This window comes from Patiria miniata, unplaced genomic scaffold, assembly GCF_015706575.1.
Source record: "Patiria miniata isolate m_02_andy unplaced genomic scaffold, ASM1570657v1 HiC_scaffold_18, whole genome shotgun sequence".
NCBI classification, from domain to species: Eukaryota; Metazoa; Echinodermata; class Asteroidea; order Valvatida; family Asterinidae; genus Patiria; species Patiria miniata.
In genome coordinates this window covers 17300214-17324374 of record NW_024037056.1, presented here as the reverse complement: position 1 = coordinate 17324374, position 24161 = coordinate 17300214, and the positions used below count along the sequence as shown (strand labels likewise).

The 24161-nt window shown below is 38.8% G+C and overlaps 1 protein-coding gene across 1 annotated transcript; it reads right to left on the bottom strand.

Moving 5' to 3' along the window:
• Positions 1–148: 148 nt before the first annotated feature.
• On the bottom strand, positions 149–23752 carry LOC119724950 (E3 ubiquitin-protein ligase RNF19A-like). Its single transcript, XM_038196282.1, has 10 exons — positions 23539–23752; positions 19496–20590; positions 16108–16298; positions 14966–15110; positions 11570–11732; positions 7534–7642; positions 7237–7398; positions 5191–5404; positions 4860–4987; positions 149–4543 (listed from the first exon to the last, which is right to left on the bottom strand). Exons 2-10 carry the CDS (start codon positions 20035–20037, stop codon positions 3750–3752), a joined length of 2448 nt encoding a protein of 815 aa, XP_038052210.1. The 5' UTR covers positions 20038–20590; positions 23539–23752; the 3' UTR covers positions 149–3749.
• Positions 23753–24161: the final 409 nt, after the last annotated feature.

Sequence of the window (24161 nt, the reverse complement as noted above, 5' to 3'; positions counted from 1 at the left end):
CACATGAATCATAATGTCACTATGAATTTCCACGACAGCTTTGAATTCCAGGATTTTGCAGGATTTTTCCCAGGATTTTTCAGGAGTTTTCAATGACTCGGGGAATGCCGAGGCATTTCACAGATCAACACAAGTACACAGGACATCCCACTAACACTGCGCATGTTGAGTTTTATTGTTGCTAACGATACCGCAAAGAAATATGCATATAAACAAGATGTTTTCACTTTTATTTAAACATGTAAATAACAGTACAAAGCAAAGCACATGGAATAATAAGGCCACAAAATACACGGTCACACGTGATTCAAGTTTTAAGCCAAACCAAATTTACATATAAATTGTCCAAAGGACTGCAACGGTCAAAACAAGAACATAAAATAGTTTTCTTACTACGAGCATTTCTTACACATTGTCACATCAAATTCCACAAAATGGTTAAATAAAACCACACGTAAATACACGCAAGCATGTAAACAAGATAATATTTTTTTTTGCTTAAGAAAATAAAGGCTATCTCAAAGGAAATAATCTGTTTGCGTATCATAAGGGATTACATTATTTCTTGGCAGACTGGATCAGACAATCTCATTTTCAAACTTTCAAGTGTAATTCGTAACGAAAAAAAAATGTCGTCATATCCAATCAAAAATACAAAATCCAGACAATGATCAATTTTGCCCATTCTAGGCAATAAATGGATCCTCAACTGGTCTATATCCTTAGGGACACCCCTCCCCTCCCTGATTCAATTTTAGTCCCGTAGGAAAGTAAATTTTCAAGGTTTAAGACACTAAGCTGCAACATAAATGCAGGGTTACTAACATTTCACACTGTCAAACACGTTACACTATCATACACAGTACTGTATCGTCAACTCCACTATAGTAATTACACATGTACATTCAAAACTGTACACCACTTATCAAACACGTTACATCATAGTCCACAGATTGAGACTAAACCATTTCCCTTTTTCAAGGAAATAGTCATTTTCTGAAGCTCTGCTTCAAGCATTATGAGGAATACACAAATTTCAAAGCAATTGAACTTTAATATACAAAGTTTTTGTTTAAACAAAATAAACAAACTTCTTTTTTAAATGAGGACAGTTTGAACACAAAACTATAATTGCAGTTTAAAATCCGCAAGATTTTTCATGAAGTTACTTCAATCAAATGTATATCCAACGGGGGACTACCGCTAACAAAACACGTAGTACATAAGGTACATGGCTATAGTTTCGCATTTACAAAGCTTTCACTGCGTGTATTAATATTGAAATGGTTCAACAACATACATATTGACGAGTAAGGCAGGTTCGTGGAAATAAAGTACAAGGGTAAAGGTTATACATTGTATAAATTCTCATCAAAATAAGTGCTGCCACAACATGAGCATTAAGTCAAACTTTTGTAAGAATTCAGACATTTTAAGTCCTGGATTCTGCAGAACAAGAGCCTTTCTCCTGGTAATGTTATACAGGATAACCCCCAAAAAAGTCGTGCAGGCTGATATAAAATTTCTCAAAAAGTACCTAACATGAGTATTTCACTTTGATGGAGCATATTAATTATACTCTTGTGTATAATCAGTGAAAATGTCATGGAAACCCATTCATGCATACCAGAGCTGTAACAGATTATAAAAGGATATGTGGTTTTCAAGCATTCCAATGGGAATTACACATTGCATTTGAAATCGCTCAACCAGCACTCTGCATGGGTCTTTTCGTTAAATGTGTAAATCACATTGGAGCGAATGATAAACACATTGCCATTTATAATCTGTTGTATCTCTGGTTTGCATGAATGGATTTTCATCAAATTTTCGCTGTGATTACACACAAGAGTACAAACAATATACTCCATCAACATGAAATGCTGATGTTGGATACTTTTTGAGAAATTTAAAGATGTCTGCTTGCACAACTTTTTTGGGGTCCCCCTGTATGCATGTAACATCTACGGGGAACTGAGCTCAGTAACAGAAATATGGACCATCAACTAATAACTTGAAGTTTGAAAAAATGGCATTTTAAAAAAATCCTGCTGTTGTATAATTACAGAGAATGAACAAAAAACTAACAAAATGGGACGAAAATAGATTTTAAATGCATTTGATAGAACAAATACAACTGAGAAAGGTACTGGTAGATCTGGACTGACAGATAACAAAAAATCTACCACCTCTTCAAATTTTAGCTTTGCCCCACCCTACTGCAAAATAGCGATTGTCGACTTTATGCTCATTTGGCAATGACAGGTCACAATTTGTGTAGAGACAACATAAATTAGAGACAACATAAAGTAGAGACAACGTAAAAATTAGATGTAGGTATATAACACAGCAGGTAGTCTAATCACGTCGGATACATGCTATCTCTTATGCAGTCTATGCTAATACAAATATCTGTTCAACAGTTTAAAAAGTACTTTTCTTAAGAGTTGTGTCAGACTAAACAAATGAGGAGGACACATGAATATTCACGATAAATGTGTAAGGTTTATACATCAAAATTTACGGTGGATTTTCTGCAATCATATCTATCATTCCTCAGTATTTACAGGCAGTGCCACAAAACATCGCAACTTAATTTTTTGTAAAAATAATCCGATCCGACGAAGGTTCCAAAGCCTTCAAGTGGATAAGGCTTTTAGTTCCTGTAGTAAAATACGGGTACCTTTAAAAGAAACCCATTCCCAAATTCAAATCCTGGATTTTATCTGAAGGTCTTTATATCCTTTTCATTGTCTGAGGAGTTATTTGTAAAGTTGGTTACCGGTTCCCGATCCACTAATCTGGAACCGGTTTCTGACATCAACGGTCAGGAACTTGGGTAGCCAATTCAGATGCACTCCCCTACTTGCTCTTCAAAAATATTGTCCTGCGAGATATTCCATCAAAAACAAAGCAATTTGTATCCTTTTTTTTTTCAGTAGTTCATCCTTGCAACAACACAGTTGACAATGTTCTGTAGTGTCCTTGTTTTCTTCCTCTCGGCCAAAATTCGGATTAGGATCTGTCTGTTGCCCTTCATGGTTTCTGCCACTCTCAGTGCGGTCAGAAATAATTGCTCGGGAAAAACAGTGTCAGGAACGGTGACACTGTTCATAAACATAAACAACCCACAAAAGTGTTGCGCAATGCCGGCTTGTTGCTAGGATCGTGTGTTCGCTTGTTTGTACACAATTCTCCAGTGAATCAAGTTCGCTTGTCTGAACGCCAGTCTGAACCGTGGGTTAGGTTCCAATATAATATAATAATCCATGTACATTTAACAAATTTCTCTTACATGGGCACTTTGGAACAATCCTTGGTTTCGTTATTTTGGTAAACATTAACAACAGTGAACATCAGTAACATGGGGGAAAAAATGTTTTGCAAATAAAATATAGGCTTTGGGCAACATGTCAAAACGGAGAAAACAACTGAAAGGCTTGGAACAAAATTGGTTTTCAAAGTTTTAGAAAAGAAAAAAACAATGGAGATTATGCTCATTCCAGATATACACGTACATCAGGAATTGTAGCAAGGAACTCTGTCTGTAGTAAAATTTTGCTGAGATCTAATCTTCAAGTCTAAAACTCAGAGACTGGGCTAGCTTAACAACTTATCGTTTATCTCTGCAACAAAAACAAGGAGGTAAACACAATATACTTTCTACTTTTCAGGGAAAAATGTACAGCTTTGTGCAAGGTTTTGGGAGAAAGAAACAATAGAATAGGACTGGAAGCTCTCTAGCCACCTCATAGATCAGTTGATCTGACGCCCATGTTGGTGAGAGAAGGTATGCTTGCAGGAGCCTCCAGTGAAATGACGCGTGGACTCTTGTCGCCGTCCACAGCTGCCAGATGCAACTGGGGCCGGTCCACCTCAACCTCTGTGAGAGAAATTGGTGGCTGCCCCTCCCCAATCTGAAGTCGCTGAGAAGAGGTTGATGATGTCAAAGACTCAGAGACATCTGAGGTCCCACTACGGACACCATCCCCGATCCCGCTCCTGCCACCGTCGGAGATCCCACTTCTGCCACCACTGTGACCCTTCCATCTCAGGTCAGAGCTCTGGGATGCGGATGCCGCGATGGCCCCTTCAATGTTCGATGAGGAGCTACACTCTGATGTGCACTCGCTGTCAGCAAGTGCAGCACTGAGCTCCGAGTTGATGGAGTCGTTGATGCTGACGTTGTCATGGTTACATGAGGATGCGGATGGCGCCTCTGTGATACGGTCACTGATCTTGACGCTATTCTTCCTGCCACTGCGACTAGTACGGCTCTTGCTGCTCTTGGTCTTGCGCATGGCACTGGTCGGGTTAGCTCCACTTGAGGCACTAACGTTGCTCTTCAGCTCCCAGACATCTTCAGTGGACGTCTTCTGGCAACCCGCTGCCCCCAAGATGTGACAGCCACTGGCCGAGTGGGCCAGGTGGCTGTTCTCTGTACTGCTGCAACTCCCACTGCTCAGTCTGGTTTTGTAAGCCCTTCGCTCCATGTCCACTTGGAATTCCAGGGGGTCCCTTCTCAAAGGAGTATTGTTGTTTTCTAAAAACAACAATGAAAAGTTACGGTTAATTATATTGTGTACATTTCAACATCACATACAGTGTGTAGTGTACACAATTTGTCATTAAAAAATTGTTGTCATTCTTGCACACGTAAAATTACAAGCCCATTAAACAGTCAAGTCGGATCATAAGTAATAGCAGATGAATCATGACATCTTCAAAATGTTTGACTTGAGATTGAAGGAATTTGCTGGTAACTGGTCCCAAATCTTTATCCATACACTTTACTCTGTTTAACTGCAAGGTACCAGCTACATGTACAGCTGGTCCCAGACCCTTATCCACACACTTACCTCTGTCTAGCTGCAGGGTACCAGTGGTGGCCTGTCCAATGCAGGTTTCACACAGATTGATGGAGGCAGTTTCACTGCTGTGGCTGGGAGTCTGGTTGCTGTTAACGACTTCAGCATGGACGTCCAACCTAAAGCAAAGGTTTCAGAGAACATAATTATTTAAAACTGTATCACTCATGTTGTTCCACCATATCTATCAGGCTCAATTTTGCAAATAGCTTTGCTTAGTTTTGGACCCGAGGCCAAAGCAAAACTCACAAAGTTTGCGTCTGAAAAAAAACAAAACAGCAGGGCATGGAGTCAATGCCATTATCTAAAACAAGCTGCTTACCGGTGAGAGTGGAGTACCAGCGGCCCGACACCACCACTGCCCGACAGACTACCAGTCAGACTGGCCCCTGCGATGGCCCGCGTGCTGGCGTTGTCGCTGACCGTGTCGTCACCGATCACGCCGGCCACTTCAAGGTGACTGTAGCTCTCCCGGTTCATGGAGGCTTCGCCGATGCTGGCATTGACGACTGCGCTGTTGACGTCAGGATTGGCATCTGTGGAACCGAGAAACAGACAAGGAACATTCTTTTAAACCTTCTGCAACCAATTTTGCGACGCCATACACATCGCACAGCTGTTGGCAGACAAGCATGCAACAAATACATTTTTATGTGTGTTATGAAAGTATACAAAAACTGCAAGAGCATACACTCTTGTTTTACTACACTCCCGAGGACAATGCTTTGTCTTTCCCTTTGTCCCTGTTATATAACACTCTGCCATAGACTAAGCACACAACCTACTACAGAGGACTGTTTTGAACAAAAGACCCAACTCCCAAGGACTGAAAGGATCTGTTGTTCTCCCTTTGTGTGTGTATCCTCGGGGGTTATGTAGAACACGTACACATGTTCCTGTCTTGTATTAGGCTCGAGGACAGACACACAAAGGGAGAACAAAAGATCCTTTCAAGTGTGTACATGTACATGTAAGTGAGTATTGCTTGAAAGTACCGGTATTAGGAATATATTATTTAATACTTTAGGACTACCAGGTTATTGGATTCAGATTACTTCAGCTCTAATAATTTTTTATTAAGTTCAGTACACGTAAAATGCATTGTTCTTTTTTATTTCTATCTGATCATGCATAAATACATTTGTGGCATTAATTTTTTATTCATAAATACCTCAGACAGTTTAGCCATTCCTATTGGTCGAGAGCCCGTCACGTGGCCGGTATTAAACGGATGATAAAGACATGGCTAGCTGGTCTTAAACACTTTTCCAGTGTCACAATAAAATGTGGACTCCTAAAAATCCAGTGCCTCTTATCGTTTCATTGGTTGAACGTTCACAATCCTCACGTAGGCATGCGCAACACTACCAGGGAGTTAGAATTTTATAGTTCTAAATTCAAAACGCAACGCGCCAGGTGCGTTCTGCGCGACATCGCGTAGAACATGATACGCGCGCGTCAATCTCTATAAAAGGGTTGTTTTCATCTTACTCGCCAGCTGAACACTCCATTATTTTGCAGGAGGGATGTTTCAAAAAGCATAAAGTGAATTTGTTGAACAAAATCGGGATGTTTTGAACGAATTATATGATTTTTTTTTACCGAAAAGGTATTTATGAATGGGAATAAATATGTACTCCGTCGGTATTTATCACTCTGTTTAATACCACTTAGAGTCTGGGTGCTGATAATTACCCTCGCCTCCGGCTCGGGTAATTATCAGCACCCAGACTCTAAGTGGTATTAAACAGAGTGATAAAAACCTCCGGAGCACACATTTATTCCCTTAATAAGAACTGGAAAAAAAATACACTCATCAGAGCAGAACTAATTAGAATTCAAGTACCTGAATGCCAGTTTAATACTTCCAAAATACCAAATAAAAAAAAATTTAAAAAAAGATTATTTCAAATATTTGCCACAACACCGTAAAATATGAAATATTTTGTAACACTGTAAAAATTTAACAGAATATACATGTACGTGTCATGGAGGCAGGTGGTCCACATGTTATAACACATCCAATCAGACATGTTAATTACTGCAAGGGCAACCGACATGTGGCAAAGGAGTCTGGTACGCACAATGGTGATGCACATCATGACCTCAATAATTGACGTATGGTTGTATCACTAGGTCAGACATATTTAAATGCACATATGTTTACACAAATATACAGAACCTCATACAGATACATTTGTTTGTACACAATGTACATGTATGTAGTGTAAAACATCAGGCTAACAGTTAGCACATCTTCTAAAAATATTTATATTTTAACAAACATTACTAATAATTTCTACAAATACATAATACAAATATTGCACACACGTGTTCTACTGCAATTTCTATGCATTCAAATGTTTACCTGATGCGTTGCCGGGGGTAATAGCGCCCCCGTCATTGTCGTCCTCAAAGTCAATCCGCACCCCTCCCCGGTCGCTGGTCGTGACCCCGCAGCCTCCGCTACGACACAGGGACACGGGGACCACACCATACACGTAGGCTAGAAGGATAGGCACGCCAATACCTGGATAGAGAGACAATATCAAAACATAGACAATATCAAAACATAGGTTTATCAAATATAAATGTACATGTACTGTATAATGGAGAAAACATGTACATTAACTTTGTTATGAGTAGGGCCTACATTTGTACTCACCCACTGTAAGTGCGGCTATTACTGGAGACACAAGCACCGACATGGTCACGCTACCAGCTATGGCCAGGTTACGTCGATGACGTGATGTGTTGGAGTACTTGCCATGAACCTGTGGTCAAAACAAAACAAAAAAATTAATTTAAAATCAAAAAAATTTGTTTTAATGCTTCAACAGGTTTATATTGCACTTGTATGTACTTTTCATCGATTAGAATTTCACAATTGTATCTTTTGTTGATTGAAAATGTTCTGGAAATCTAAAAAATAAGCAGAAAAGTTATGGTTCCTTTGGACGCAGTTTTGTACCGGCTAAGCAAAATAGTCAAACAAATTTAAGAATCCATCCAAAATCCGCCATCTTCGGGAAGAACAACATGCCATCAGCCTCCTTAATTTTTTTTCAAAATGACCAAATGTACTAATTTTTATTTTTTCTCAGCACATGTATGAAAAAAAAAAAAAGCCGCATGGCCACACCACTTTTGGGGCAAGCTCCATACCAGAAACCGAAGACTTTTTTTTTTGGCCTAAGAGACTTTTTTCCTAGTTCACTAGAGTAAATGGCAGTATTTAAATGCCAACTATCGGTAAATACAAACGACCTCGCCCAAGCATGAAAGCACTTGTCTAATGACCGTAGAAAACGGAGCCAGCTAGCTACTTGTAGCTAGCCATATGGCTGGCCCACTTCTGATGGTGCTTCAACATGCTCAAGAACCAGACACTGATTTGAAAATGGGACAGAAGATACTTTACATGCAGGGGATTCAGTCTGAACTCGTGTCTGACTCCATTCTTTGTGTACATGTACATGTACATGTGTACCGTATGTCTATCCATACGTGATAAACACACAAACTATTCCATGTATACTTTTTAAGTATTTGGTGCGTGTTCATTTATACCCATAAAATCACTTCAATGTTTAACTCCATCTGTCCTCTACCCTCACAGGTATAATGTACATGTTTGTACATCTGCTGGGTAGAGAGAAACAATTGTTATAAAGTGTCTTGCCCAAAAACACAAGCATCATGATCCTTGTCAAGGTTTGAAACGCCATAATCGCCACACTAGTCAGACACTGAAATAATCAAGTACATTTATAATTACATGTATTCAAATGGTTTCATTAACTGTGGTTGAAGTGCATGCTGTACACAATGTTCAGTGCTATTTCTTTTGAAGCGTAGGCGGTAAAAATGTAGTAAAAGTGACAAATGGTCAATTACGTTGAACAAACTATGGCATGTACATGATGTATGGGTGTTCAGATATTACAAAATCACATAAAAGCCTATTAAGGTTTGCAGTTTTAGCTACTGTTAGATGACTCTTCATAAACTGAAAGGAATGGACTATCGAGGCATTATTGACTTTTAGGAGTGGCTTACTAAAATTAGCATTTACTCGATCCAAATTATCTAAAGATAAAAATTACTGACAAAAATAAATCTGGCATTTTAACAAAAAAAGTACAATTCCTTTTCCTCTGAGATATTTCATAAAATCAGCTCCGATTTCTGAATCAGGGAGCTGTGAAAGAAAATGCCAGACCGCACTTCATCTCGTCGGTGGAAAGGCAGTGGTCGAACAAAAAAAATTTCCAAAATCTGATATACAGTCTTTACAGATTTTGCGCAACCGGACACCTCGGAGTACAGAGCATTCAGCATGTGTTAATAAGTCGGTGGCCTACGCACTATAGACACAAGGGATCGCGACACAAAGCCGTCGCTGAACGCAAGCTGTGGACTGCGCCTAGTTTCAGCGTTGGCATTTGCATGCCATTTCTCCATCCCCTTACAAAACCCGGTATTTGGTTACACGGAAGGCCTTTATGTTCTCCTTCAAACACTCTCTTAGTCTTTTTTCCCCCTCTCTTACTGCGAAACCGCAAGCCGCAAATCCCCGGCAAATGTTTGCGCAGGGAAGTCGGGTAAATAGTCTTTATTCCACCGACAGATATGGCAGACATCTCGCTTGGGGATTATTTGGGATGAGATTCTCCGGAACGATGACGTGATTTTTCCTCCCACTTCCGTTGCACTTACATGGGAGCCTATTTACAAAACTGGCCATTCACGTTGAAACTAAAGGTCTATGCAGTGTGCATAGTACACATTCGATTAAATATAATCTGTCAAATGATGCCCGACATTATTACTAAGTTAATGAGTTACTATGTACTCAATCATACATGTACTTTTTAAACCAATGAGACAGGTAACCACGGAGACAGCTCAGTAACCATGGTAACAGAATCACAAAAGTACACTTGCAATTAGAAGCCATTACCCAGAGAAAGAAGCATGATTACTACATGTAGAGTAAAGATTAAAATGTATGTGAAATGAGAAAAAATACGCTTGAACAATGATGGAGATTACATGTACATGGATTTTTGGAAATTATGAAAGCTTTGGAAATTACATGTTTTTTTGGAAACCTACCGGTAAGAAATGGTTAAAACACAAATGTCACGAGGCAGGAAAAGGACACGGGCAGATAAAATCAAAACTATAGCCAGGATATCGATGTATTATCACGGTAATCAGAAAATTACCAAAGTCATGCATGTACAGTACTGTACATGTACATGTACATCATTAACTACATGTGTGTGTACATTGTGTGCATTTGTGTGGTTTACCGGTTACTATGCAGGGAAAATTAATGAGAAATGGATAATCCTAGTAAGATAAAAATTGTTTAGTTTCCTTTCTGTGTACAGGTTTCGGTTCCTTTATCTGCAACCCAGAATAAAGGTCATAATGGCCTATATTTACATGATGAAAACGTGTAGTGTACATTTGTACATGTACAGACTTACTGTGTACATGTACATGTACATGTACATGTACATACCACTTACCAACAAGCACAATGTACATGAACATATGTATACATGATCCAGGTTTGTTTATGGTGTAAATCCAGAATTTGTTTTTGTTCCTCTTCCCTTTTCCTTCGTTTGTACTTTAACTTTTCGCACCAGCTCTCATTGGTTTTGTAAATGTTTTCTAATCGAGGTCGTCCTCGATTTGGTTCCTGTCCTCGATGCACCGATGATGTTGCACATGTGTGTGCTCGATTTACACCAAAACAAACGCATACATTTGCAACATGTTTGTAGCATCACTGATGCCACAAACTGACACCAGGTGATCTGAGTTTTCTCGGTTACGTGCGCATCGTTAGTAGCGCGCAAGTTTGGTTTTAACGAACTGAAAGGCAAATCCGGAGTCGTTATTTGTGTTTTTCACAAACTAAAACCCGTCTTTAAAAAAATCGAACACTGAACACTTTGTGAAGACCTTGTAGAACAAGGTGTTGCTCAAAGGTTTGGGTTGGCGAACTTTAATGGAGTAGTTTCAGAGAAAAATCCAACTTACATCATGTCCGAAAAATCCCAGACTATGGTTTTTAGATTATCTTACCCCTAAGTACACACAGTTCAATCTATCGAACTGATAACACCGGGAAGCCGCAAGATCAGAACAAAGAACATCAATACAAATATTTTGGACAATCTACGTCAGCAAACTTGTAACGCTGACGTTTTTTCCCGTTCTTTTATCGTAAAATGTCTATTTTAAGTTTCAGCACCAATCCACCTTTGCTTCATTAGTGTAATGGGCCCTGGCTCAATTTGCCAAAAGCAGTTTTGGCAGACTGCCAATTTCGGTTGAAACTAAAAACTTTTAAAAGAAAGATCGGGAATCGAATACATGCACTGACATGTGTGTTAATAAAGAAATGGAATCATAAACGTTCAAGTAAACTTTTGACTTCATGTTTGAAGGAGTAACGTTAAGACACTTTTCTTGAAAAAAAAAACCAATTTTAAAATGAGTTATGTACAAATAGAATTCCCTAAAAGGCACTGAATTAACAATTTCCCTTTGGTGAAATTTGAATCTGTTCAATCAAACACCAAGGCATACAAAAAAAACCATCCAGATTAGTTTCAAATGTAAATTTCAAATGTTTTTATTTGGTTAAGATACAATCACAAGAGACAGCGATCACAAACCTTTCTGCCCACGTAGACGGGAATTCCGATGATAATGGCGGGGATGGCTATTCCAGCAATCAGCGCTATTCCCACTGGAGCCCCAACCAGCGTGCCCAGCTGCCAAAGGATCTTCTTCTTGCGACTCCACGGCTTCTTGCCCCAGAAGGTGCAGCCAGAGGGACTGAGGACGCAAAATGGAACAGCCAATTAGATATTTTGATATTTGATATTTTTCCCCTAAACAACGGAATGAATAAATGTCCTTCGCCCAACTGAACAATCAAGGTTTACATTTATTCATTTTTTTTTTTTTTTTAAGTTTTTTTTTTAATTAATCTGTCTTTGTGTTTTGTTTGTTAGTTTCGTTTCTTTCTTGGATCAACACATTGCAACAGAAACGCATGCATAAATAAATGTACGTCTTGGTAACACATGTACAAGAAATGTAACAACTTATTGCACTGTATAATTTTTACACATACCCATGTTTATACGTACTTATGCAAAATGTACATGTACATGCATACATGTACATGTACACGTAAATATTAATATTTTGGTACCAGTTTTGTATCAGCACATTGTAACACTTGTTTATTTAATGAAACAGAAATTACACAGCCAAATTGACTTACATGTACATAAAAGTTGTGGTAGAAAGTAGTACATGTACATGTACATGTATACTTATACATGTACAGGTACATGTAGTGAATAGAGCTGATATACTGTACATGTACATGTAGTTTTTGCATTACGTTGTACATGGTAGAAAGTAGTACATGTACATGTACATGTATACTTATACATGTACAGGTACATGTAGTGAATAGAGCTGATATACTGTACATGTACATGTAGTTTTTGCATTACGTTGTACATGGGCATGCAATACAACTGAAGCGTTTATGCATGTACATGTACTGTACATGTACATGTACATGTGTATGGTAGGCATTTTCAAAGAAATATCGGTAAACACTGTACAGGATGAGTAAATATGAAAGTGACCTGGATCAAATTGTTTTTTCCTTTAAACAAAAATTAGATTTTTACACAACAATGATGCAGTATCCAACAGCATGTTCTTCACTCATGTGAATAAAACAAACCATTTTTACAGCTGTCCATGGAATGCTAAATGCTTTGAAGTTATTCAGCTGAGTGAAAACAAGAGATCACACACAGGCATTCGAATCCAAACTTATGAGATTTTAATAATATGAGTCATGGCTGAAACATTTGTTTTTACTGTCTAATTTTGATTTTGTATACATTATATGAAGAACAAATCTTGTCTTTTTCTGAAATGATCGTGATTTTTGTCTGTTTTCCTTCGCAAAATTTCGTGCATGCATGGAGACCTGAAAACCTCCATGGTTCATTGTATTTAAAGGGTATCCCTCAATGCGTATTGGTAAATGATCAGCGAAGGACAGCTAAATTTGTGGGATTTCCATTAAAATAGATATAACTTGTGAATAGATTACGCGAATTACATGAAATGTTACTAATCAATAACATGTGCTACAAGCACATTGTATATTCCTATGTTATTTTTATTGAATGGAACCACTAATAATAATAATAAAGGACATTTATATTGCGCAAAACCTATATGGATATACTCTTCTGCGTATTACAAAAAACAAACAGAAATGCATAAAAATACAAAATACTAGAAATACTTAATTGTGAAATAAATGTGTTTTCAACCTGGACTTAAATACATTAAGTGAAGAAGATTGTCTGATACAAGGAGGGAGATTGTTCCATAGTGTATAGGAGCAGCGTTCACAAATGCCCGATCACCGAGGGTAGCCTTTGATGTTCTTGAAGGGTAAGCCAACAATGTGTGGTCTTGCGAACTCCTGAGACAATAGGTTGTTCTAGAGAGTGATTTCATGGTTATGAGCTCCTGAATGTACATTGGTGCTATACCATTAATGGCTTTATAAGTTGTTAAAAGAATTTTAAATGCTATTCTTTGTCGAATGGGTAACCAATGTGAATCATGTAACAATGGACTGCATCGAGAATATCTGGAGGAATTACAGATTAATCTAGCACAAGCATTCTGAACCCTTTGCAATTTGAACCCTTTGCAACTACTCACATATTTGTACAATATTTCTTTCTAGCTCAGTCACTTTCTTTTCGACTCACCCTGTACATAAAATCACGGGCTAACGTTGTTACAATTGTCACAGTTAAAAATTCGGCCCAGGACAGAGAAAAAAATTCCTCAGGATTTTACAACTTACATACATGTAACGCCAACGAGGCTGACATGCAAGCTGTTCTTTTCTTTGTACAAAATTCAAAACGCCAAACGTCAAACATAACTGTTTAGCTTTGGACTCGTGGGATACATTGTAAAGAGATGTATAAATATCTCGACAGCCTTGTTCAATCTTTAAACAAGAACAACGGTAACTGAATATGTTCGTGATCTTAAATACACATTTTGTAAGTGCGTCATAAGCACTGAGTTGCGTCAATCCAAACGCAAAACTATTGAGTGCAGTGTACGCGTATGTGTGTACAGTGTTTGTGTATAATGTGTTTAATGTAGTAATGGAACTTATTATCTGCTGTGATGTACATTGTAGTCCGTGGCGTTCTGTACGCCCGAGGGGTTCATTTGAAAAATAAATTTCATTTTCAGTGTCGTGTTCATCTACTGACCTATTGCCGTTTGCGAGTTAGCCACGCCCCTTAGACAACCCTATGGAATTTTTGTACATTATGTCTTGTTTGTCTCAGATTTTGCACGTTCTGCGTCCATTTGTATATCATGTAATTGGACAATATTTCACAAGCTGCGTTGACGCGATTCTAGCGTGATTCTACCGCGATTCTATCGTGACTGCATTTTGTATCAAATTTAGTATGAAAGCTAAAAATTGCAAATTTGTTTCACTCTAAAGTGCATGTCAAGATGTGAGTCATGTTAGGTGACAACATTTTGTACAACTCTTTTGGGATTATGAATACATATATGGTGACATACAAAACTAGAACACATTGACAAGAACAAAACTCATCATTGTGGGACACATCTGAGGAGTGCATTTTTGGACAAAACAATGACTGATTCATATATGAACTCGGTGATTTGTTCAATGTTCAGTGAAAAGTTGTCAGCTTTTCACCTGAAAGTCTCTACAAAAAGGCAAAACAAAATGACCGACGTATCAACTGACTTAACAGCTGACTTGTGACTGACTTGTATTTAACTTGGAAAAAACATTTGTTATTGATTTGATTCATAAAAATTCGCCCCTGACAAACAATGGACCCTTCCTGCCTGTCAATCACACAGTGCACACTGACCAATAGGATTAAGATCTGGGGTCAGGTGTCAACAGGTGGGTGGGGCTTATGACAAATCTGGACCATTCCATTCCTTACCTGAGGTAATGCAGGTCTGATATCTCCTTCATGCACAGCCAGCAGAACTCGGCTCCGCAGACGGCGCAGGACATGTGGTTGCAGGAACCGTCGTCCATCTTGATGATAAGAGCAGTGCATCGTGGGCAGGGTTTAATCTGATCCGCTGTTATTGACAACAAAATAAAAATAAGATAACGCTAGCACTAGGATGAAGCCACTTGGCCCAAGACCATTTTTTGTATCGGATAGAAGTCGTTGTGCGCTGAGGAAAATGATATTAGTAGCCAAGGCATGCAAAGAAATTCACTTTTGGAGATAATCCATCCAGTTTAAAGGTTACTGCATTTGTGCTAGGTTTTTGTTTTGACGTTTCTAGACATGTTTGTCCAGCGTATTTATGGGTTGTATTTTCTTCAGTTTTTGAGTTTAGAGGCGACACTTTTTTTATTTTTTTCACATTTTTCACATACAAGCAAATTATAAAAATTTAAGTGAAAATTTGGGGCATTTAGTTTGTTTTTGGGGTAAATTGTTTTATACATGCACACGTAAATTGTAAACGAGGTTACTACATGTACTAGGGTAAATTCTGAGAAATAAAGGTCATTATCTACGTAGTCAGTCAAACATTCAAGCTACATGTACGTAACAAAAGCTGATCCTTCTCAAAACCCAATTTGCATTCCATCAATCACGTCGGATGGCCATCCTGAAGAAAACTACTTGAGATGTCCCTGAAGTACGATCTCTCAACACGCTCAAGAACAACTGTGACGTTAACAGCATACATGTACAAACAGTACCGGTACATGCACATGTAGAAATACCTAATTAATTTGTACACATGTACATGTAGTTCTTGATAGGATATGATGTCACCAACTTCAATGCCTATTCAATGCTGAACCCAGATTCAGCACGTCCAGGTGAGAGTGGCCCAAGTAAAATTTACACCCTTTCACTGAATAGATTTTATTTCTGGATCTAAGTACCCAAATAGAAAAGGAAAAAAAGGAGTGGATTGAGAAATAGGCCTAGTCAAGCTTTAAATTAATACAATTTTATTGAAGAAAAAAAATATTAAAAAGTTGTAATTATTTTTTTACAGCTCTTGATCATGTCTATGGATCCCAAATTTTAACAGAGAACTTGTAACTTACATGATGCAGAGCCCTGGCTATAGGATCGCGACGTCTTCCTCAGGAGCCCCTGCCGCTGTTGCCTTGCCGCATCGCACGTCTGGTCAGGGTGCCAGACTTGTTTGCAGTGGTAGCAGAAGAACGTGCCGCAGCCTGGTCTCAGGCAGGCCAGCTGGGGGCAGTTGGCGCACCCGGCCGCGATCACTGCAAAACTGTCAAACACAAAAATATATCACTCAATTCAAATTGTGGGCGTTGCCTGATCGATTTAAATGGGTGGGGGAAGGGGTTGACATGAAATTTCAGCCACACATTTTTAGCCTCAATCCTACAAAATCCCCAACTTTTGCAAAGAGCAATTTGAAGGATTTGGGAAGGTCAGGATTAATACTATAATAGTACTTGATTGGCAAATTAAAAAGTGCAGAGGTTACAGGGAAGGAAACATGTCACACTTTGACCCTAAATTTATAGCACCACACAAACACATGTTCGAGCTTATGAAACCCGGCCAGACAAAACTATGTCATACATGGTTTAGTATTTCTACATTAAAGGGAATATACAACATTTGCAAACATCGAAAAATAAAACTAACAAGTTTTACGAAATACCTAACTGGGATGTTGGTAAATAACAGTCTAAAGAATCTTATAAAATTATGGCACCTGGTGTGAAGTCATTTTCAAGAAAATGATATTTTTGTATTCATTTCCAACGGTGGTCGTTCGACCACCGTTGGGAAAAACCAAACTATTTTTCAACTACTGCTCCAACTTTACCCTTGTTTCAGTCCAAAGTTTGTTTGCTATTGGTTACATGTTCATGAATGGGTGCAGGCCAGCTAGACTGGTTCCCTTACCTTACAATTTTCAGGCATCTATAAATTGATCCATTTTATCTTTAGTGGAGTCAAGGAACCAGAATACTTGAACATTTTTGTTTTTCTTGGTTTTTCCAGCATTTTCGAACACAAAACTTCAAACATGTCAGTGTAACAATATTTGATCTATTACACTAACCCCTCAAATAGTTCATTTCTGAAATTTACAGCAAAAGCCAATGATGTACATTCCCTTTAATCGTGTACCATACATGTACATGTATACGTGTACATACTACATGTACACACAGGCATGTACTGTACATGTACATGTACGTGTAGTGTACTACATGTACATGTACATGTACATGCAGCCATTTTCTTTTTTAATAAGTATGTATTTGCAATGTTTACATGTGTACTTTTTTACGTGGTCATGTATTGCTCATTATTTGCAGCAACTAATGCTGTTCTTTATGTGAAATAATCACGCCCAATGAATATCAGAACCTGAAACAACAAACTGATAAACCCAAGAAGGATCGGCCAATCATGCCTCATGTAGACAACATATCACCCAAAACATTCTTGTTGAATGACTCATGTCTGGAAGCCATTTTGATTTATTGATAACAAATGTATGTAAACATACTCTACACTCTGGGTTGTCCCTTTATCACACTTCATGTGAATACAGTACAATTTACATGTTCTACATGTACATGTGTGGCCCATGTACATTAATGTACAAATGTACTTATTATTATCAAGGATCATGCGCTTCTACTATTGTAATGTAGGCCTAATACCAACAGTTGTGAAATTGAGTGTGAACAAAAAAAAATGTGTAGCCTTAACATAATTGACCTACGGTATCGCTGTTTGCGAGTTAGCCACGCCCCTTAGACAACCCTATGGAATTGTGCACGTTAATTGTGTTTGTCTCAGATTTTGCACATTCGGCACCCATGCAATTGGACAATATTTCACAAGCTGCGTTCACACGATCCTACATGATACATGAAGAGTCCCCCCCCCCCCTACACACTGATGAATGCATTTCAAAAATAAATAATTAACTTTTATTGTTAATAACTCGTCTCATTTATTGTTAATAACTAATTTTATGAATCAATTGTCCATTACTGGACAATAAAGTGTCATTAAATTTTTACAAAAAGCGACTTTTAATGTACATGTTGTACATGTATACATTGTACATACATGTACATGTACGTGCGTAGATCAAGCTGACATTTCTAAGAATTTCTCAGATTCAGAATGTAGAAGATAGGCTTCAGCAGTTGCCGGAATTGCAAAATATAACTGAATTTTCATCCACATGATATGATAGAGAGTGGTTTCAGATTGATGTGGGCGAGGTAATCATGGTAACATGATACTGCAAAGGGCAAGGATTGCTTCAAAAAACGCGTGGGCGTGTTTCGGTCTAATGATGTACTGTACTGTTTCTAGCGAGTGTTCCTTTGCGTTTTCCATTCTTGTGAGGATGTGTATGTGAAGGTTTCTGTACTGTCTTCACCTTTGTTTTAATTAGAGCAGACAGCTACATGTGTACTTGAACATTTACATGAAGTTCTAACGAAACCTGCCTTAAGCTTTATTGTACACAATTTCCGGTCCATGTAACATTCCATGGACCTATGTACAGGCATCATACACTGGGAAAAATGTGGTTTTTCTGTTTTCTCCAAAAATTAATGATCCTAACCGTCACAAGGAAATGCTGGTAGATCCTCTTTTCTGGAAAATAACAACAAACTATTGAGCAACGGTTTTGCAGGATGCTTGACCTATTATTTACATGTGCAATACATGTACAATTACAATCATACATGTAGGATATTACATATTATTGGGCAGTTCCCATTTTGAATGTTTGCAAATGGTATCGATTACATTGCCTTTAAAGGGAGTTCCCAGAAAATGACAACATGTATGCATAATATACATGCATAATGTATAAAGTATCAGCGACAAACAATCCCAGCTGGCCCTTCCTACATGTCCTAGTGAAAAAAAGTATTTTTGGCACTGTGTATAATTTCTGAATGACTTTCAGAGAATAAATACAAAAATTTGCCAAAACGTACAATGTGTAGTCAATGATACATTTACAGACGATGAAAAAGAAAGGTTTTGAATGTCGTTTGTGGGGAATTTTCAACACGAAAGACAGGCTCATGCGCATGGTAAAACAATTAACATATTTCACGTTTATCATGCTCGCGAAAGTTGATCTGGCAGTATTATCGTGCGGACCTTTATGACAAATCTCAACAGCAACTTCCGAGATTTGAATTTTGGGGTTGGTTTTCTTTAACAGATACCTTGGTTTGGTTTTTTTCAATCAGGTACAAGGTTTCCGTACTATCCATAAATGCACAACCCTACTGTTGGCTTCAGCTGGATACATGCACAATGTATGATACATGTAGAACTGAGTACTTGTAAAATGTAACTACATGTACAGCAGGCTAGGCTCAAGTTGAACGTTTTGTTGCATTCAATTTTGTCACGTAAAAAAAAAATCTTATGAAAAAAAAAATGTGATAATTAACTCACCCACAGTCTGGTGCCGGACACCACCTGCAGTCAGAATCCATCATCAACAACCGACGTAATGTAAACTCCTCGTATTTATTCATCAGCATCTCGTCCTGCAAGACCAGCTTGATGTCGTTGGGGTGCAGCGGCTCCGCGCACTCCGGGCACGCAATGTTCACGCGACTCTCCGTGATCTCAATCTTCAAGTACTGTCGCAGGCACTCCCGGCACGAGCGATGCTCGCACGTCATGATATCCGGGAACTGGTCCTTGGGCCTGTCCATCAGGCACAGTGGGCACAGCGACCGACCGGCCGTGCCGCGCTGGTGCCCGGCGCCCTGCGTGGACACGGCGCGGCGGTAGGATTTGGCAGGGGGCGTGCCCGTACTCCCGCTGCTACTGTGGCCCGACATGGTATCCAGGCTTCCCCGTCGCGGCTTGGATTGCCGCTGCAAGAAGCGCGGGATGAAGCTGCTCTGCTTCTTACGCTTCACCGAGTCCGTGGTGGCCTGGGAGGTCCCAGACTGTATGGAGCGGGTGTCGATCTCGGGGCCTTTCATGATGGCCTCGCAACTCCTACTCCCCAAAAGTACACGCCAAAAAGGAACAACTTTTGACCAAAATTGACTCAAAAACAAATCCTAAAAAAGTCTACATGTTTGGCAGTGCATTTTTTTTAAACGGTGGTTTCTTACAATAAGACACTGTGTTCAATTTACATGGTCAAGGCTGACGTCAACTTGCAAACACAATCCAGTTCAGACATGTAGGTTGACAAAAGTTTTAGTAAAAACAGACGAGTATTCAACCATGCAATGAAGTCATCACTAGCACCAACAACAGAACTGCTGACAGGAATGTCTGACTTTTGAAAGAAAATAGAAAAAATCGAGGAAGTGAGCTACAAATTGAATCAACAGTCAACTATCGAAAAATCCACTGAGGGAAGTACAGTACTATGGTTTCTTTGGAGTTCGGTCGAGTCGTCACAATTTCTGTTTAGAATGCTGCATGCTGGTTTACATGTTCTTGTGCCTTGCGTGTTTCATACAGGATTGTGTGAGGATTTCAGTTCAATGCATCAGGCATTTCCTTGTTGCAACAGAGCGATTCCTGTGAATGAACAAATTCAAAAGTTTATTGAAAAATAGAATATTTTCTTTTTCTACCGGTCAACTGGCCTGACGTCAATGTAGTGATCGTTTTGAATGCCTATTCATATGGTAGTCATGGAGCAGTCTGATAGTGGGTGTCAACTCAATTTTCAAAGGAGTTCTCACAGAGAGAAAGTGAAAGTTTGTTCTTCCAATATATATTGAGCTCTCCTGAACCGGTCCTATGCAAACATACATTCTGTAGTCCTTTCAGTCAAAATCAAACAAGTGACTGTTTTCAACAGTTAAGAATTCCTAGCCTACATAAAGCAGGATTGACTGGCTGGGACTGTTTAAGTAACTTGATACAGCTATGCTTTGGCTCCGGGTGAGTGATAAAACAGCTGTGACCACAACTTGCCTGCTTTGTCTGTTGACCCAGTTTGACTAGTCACAGTGCTTGCTTGACATATGATCTGACTGCTAGTGACTAGCCTTTGTTAAAAACGTATAGCAGTGGAAGTGGAACTGAAAGTGAATTTTGACTGTCTTTGACTGTTTAAATAGTAAGCGGTCTCATGGGACAAACATGGGTCATTTTGGAGGATTCTAAAACACATTACATTGTTTTTTTGAAACTTCACAAAAACAGCCCCATTGAATACTCGAACACAATCTCACAAGTCTTGCATACAAAATGGGTCATCATGACCACATGGAACAATATTACACAGTGCACAAAAAAAGAATCCAGATATAACTTCAACAATTTGTAGGTGTAAGGATATGTCAAATGACATGCACCAATGCTTAAGAGAACTCGTGCAAAACTGGGCAAGCGTCAAAAGATTACAGTCAATTAGAATATAGCACCTCCTGTGAAGTGTGTCCAGCAATAATGAGTTTGCCAGCCTGTTTTTGTGATATTTTGAGGTTCATCCACAGGACATTACATTTCTGTTTTGCAACGTGTGAAGTTATTAATCATTATTCCATCTGTGCTGGCTAAAACAAAAAATGCCACAACTCACAGCTTTTCATTTTGAGGGAAATTAGTAAAACGTCAATGGTGTAGACATTTAACCCAAAACAAAAATGATAACAGCAAGAATACTGAGACAGGTTTAACGCTGGTTAAGGTTATGCTGATGGAAAGTTATATTTTTAGATAAATGTAAAAACAAAACTCTGATTTTTGGAATGTAGTGGGGCAGTTACAGAATTTTTGTGATTTTGTTGGACGCGATAAATGAATCCTGCAGGAAATTTCAGACTTCACTTTACTTTTTATAGACAATCGTTGAGAGGTATGAATTACAAAAAGAAATTTGAAGAATTTTGCTGGCTAAAGAGTGAGTAAAGTTGGCCTGGTTTTGTTTTACATGTTTTTGAGCATTTAAAGCCAGAGTCCATCATTTGCAGCTATCCAAAAAGTAACTGGCGTAATTATTGTTGAAAAACATACTTGGTTGAAAGATAGTAAGGAGACTAAACTCCCTGTGAAATTATTCTTTCTGGCAAGCTGTCATTTTGAAGAAATCAACAAAAGAAGGCCTTTCCAGCAGTGCTTCTTAAGAAGCACTGTAGGAAATGCAAATTAGTAGTTTGTTTTGTTATTCGGCGAAGCGTGCTCAAGCGTTCACACGACGCACACGCGCGCGCGGTTGCTATAATTCGTCGGATCAGTACGCGACATCGCGTAGCTGCAATCGGCTCAGTGAGAACATGTCTCGGATGCTGAATTCAGGCCCAATTCAAAACATGATTCAGCAACTTTTGATTTGAAATCGAGATCCAAGAATGTTGTTTTTCTCGAAATATACAGCTAAAGCTGAGCTGAAACTTCATCAGGTTAGTTGTTCAGCACCCTTCTTTACATCTTGAGCACTTTTGTTGCTTCAAACGAACAAAATGCACAAATTACAAATGATGGACTATACCTTTAAGGCCCCAGTCTGGGGTTAAGGGTGTGAAAAAATAAAGTATACATATGTATGATCTCAAAATAATTTGGGGAGTGAGGTGCGTACAGAGTAGGTTACATTGTAAATAGAAGGGAAGCTTCGACGCCTGCCATGCCAGCTCACTGAATGTATCAAGCATGATCAGTCAATCTATCGTGCACTGTGCTGTTTTATACAATCATTTGTTTCATTAAGCATTACTTGATCACTCAAGGATCTGTCAAATATACAAGGTAAATAAATGCATAGAAAAAGGACCGCATTGCTTTAGGGCCTAAAGCTAAGCGGTCCTTTTTCTACGTATTTACATTGAATTTGAGTGTGAGAATGCGCACGTATGGCGTATGCAAGCGTTTAATATCTGCGCAGATAATTGAGGGTCGAGGATACATTGTCAATGATTATCATTATGATACATCACACTACATCATCATGTTCCGGAAAAAAATGGGCGATCGTGAAGTGTAGGGCCCCTGTTTTGTTTTGATCAAATTGAGTCAAAAATGTTTTTGATTGCTCAAAAAATCACCTTTTACAATCAAAAGCAGACTTTTCTCAATGCTACTTCTTATGACACCCGTTTTGCAATTTTGAACACGTTCTTGGGGTAGAAAATCACGATTTTCCTGCACGGTTTGTGCCTTGCGATTCATCACTCCGTGCGTGCTCACGGTACACCATGTCCATGCGGTGATCGCCATCTTTATTTTCGGGTCGCGTGTTTTTTTTTAACCCCCAAATTTCCCTCAAAAAATCAAAACCCTGCCCTCTATCTATGACATAGGCCCTACCTGTTTACTGAGAATATCGCCAACTAGTTTGGTACATGTTTTTGTAAGTCCAATAATTTTAAAGTGGATTTTGTTCAAGTTATACTAGGGTCGGGAACCGGGCCCTACACTACACGATCGCCAATATTGAAACGGTGTCACGAAACTCACGATCACGTTTTACCGTAAAGCGTGTTCACGGACGGACGTGACGGCACGACAAATGCACTCACCTTCATCATCGAAAGCACGAACGCCCTTCATCGAAACCACACTAACATAAACTAACCCGATACAACACGGAAGAAATGGTGGGTAAAAGTGACTACGTTGTCAACTATTTGTTGGTTTCTAACATTAAAAATGCACACACCTACGTACTTTTCATGCGAACCGTACGCACGTACAATCGGGATCACGGACTAGTGACGTCATAAATCGTTTGTTTACTCAAATCCAAATCATCGTCAGAGCAATAATACAAAATATTATCTCAAAGTTTTTCTTTTAAAATTCAAAACTGAAATTTCGTTTAGGAAAACACTGTTTATTATTCACAAATCTGACCCTTAATTTTACACGCACAAGCATTATTTATTGATATCATATTTAAAGATATTGAAACAGGACGTACTCGTCATCACTTCGATATTTTCCGGGAAATTCCGGAAATTAATCATTCAAAATGGCGGCGCCCTCCAACAGATTTGCTGTTGTTCGTGAGCATTTAACTGTCAATGTGTGAATATGGAGACCATGCCAAATGATGCATTTTTTATTTCTTAAGCACTTGGTGATTGTTACTGTTAGATCTGGCATGGTACTGTGTGGCAAGCTTTAGGCCAACTGTACCGAA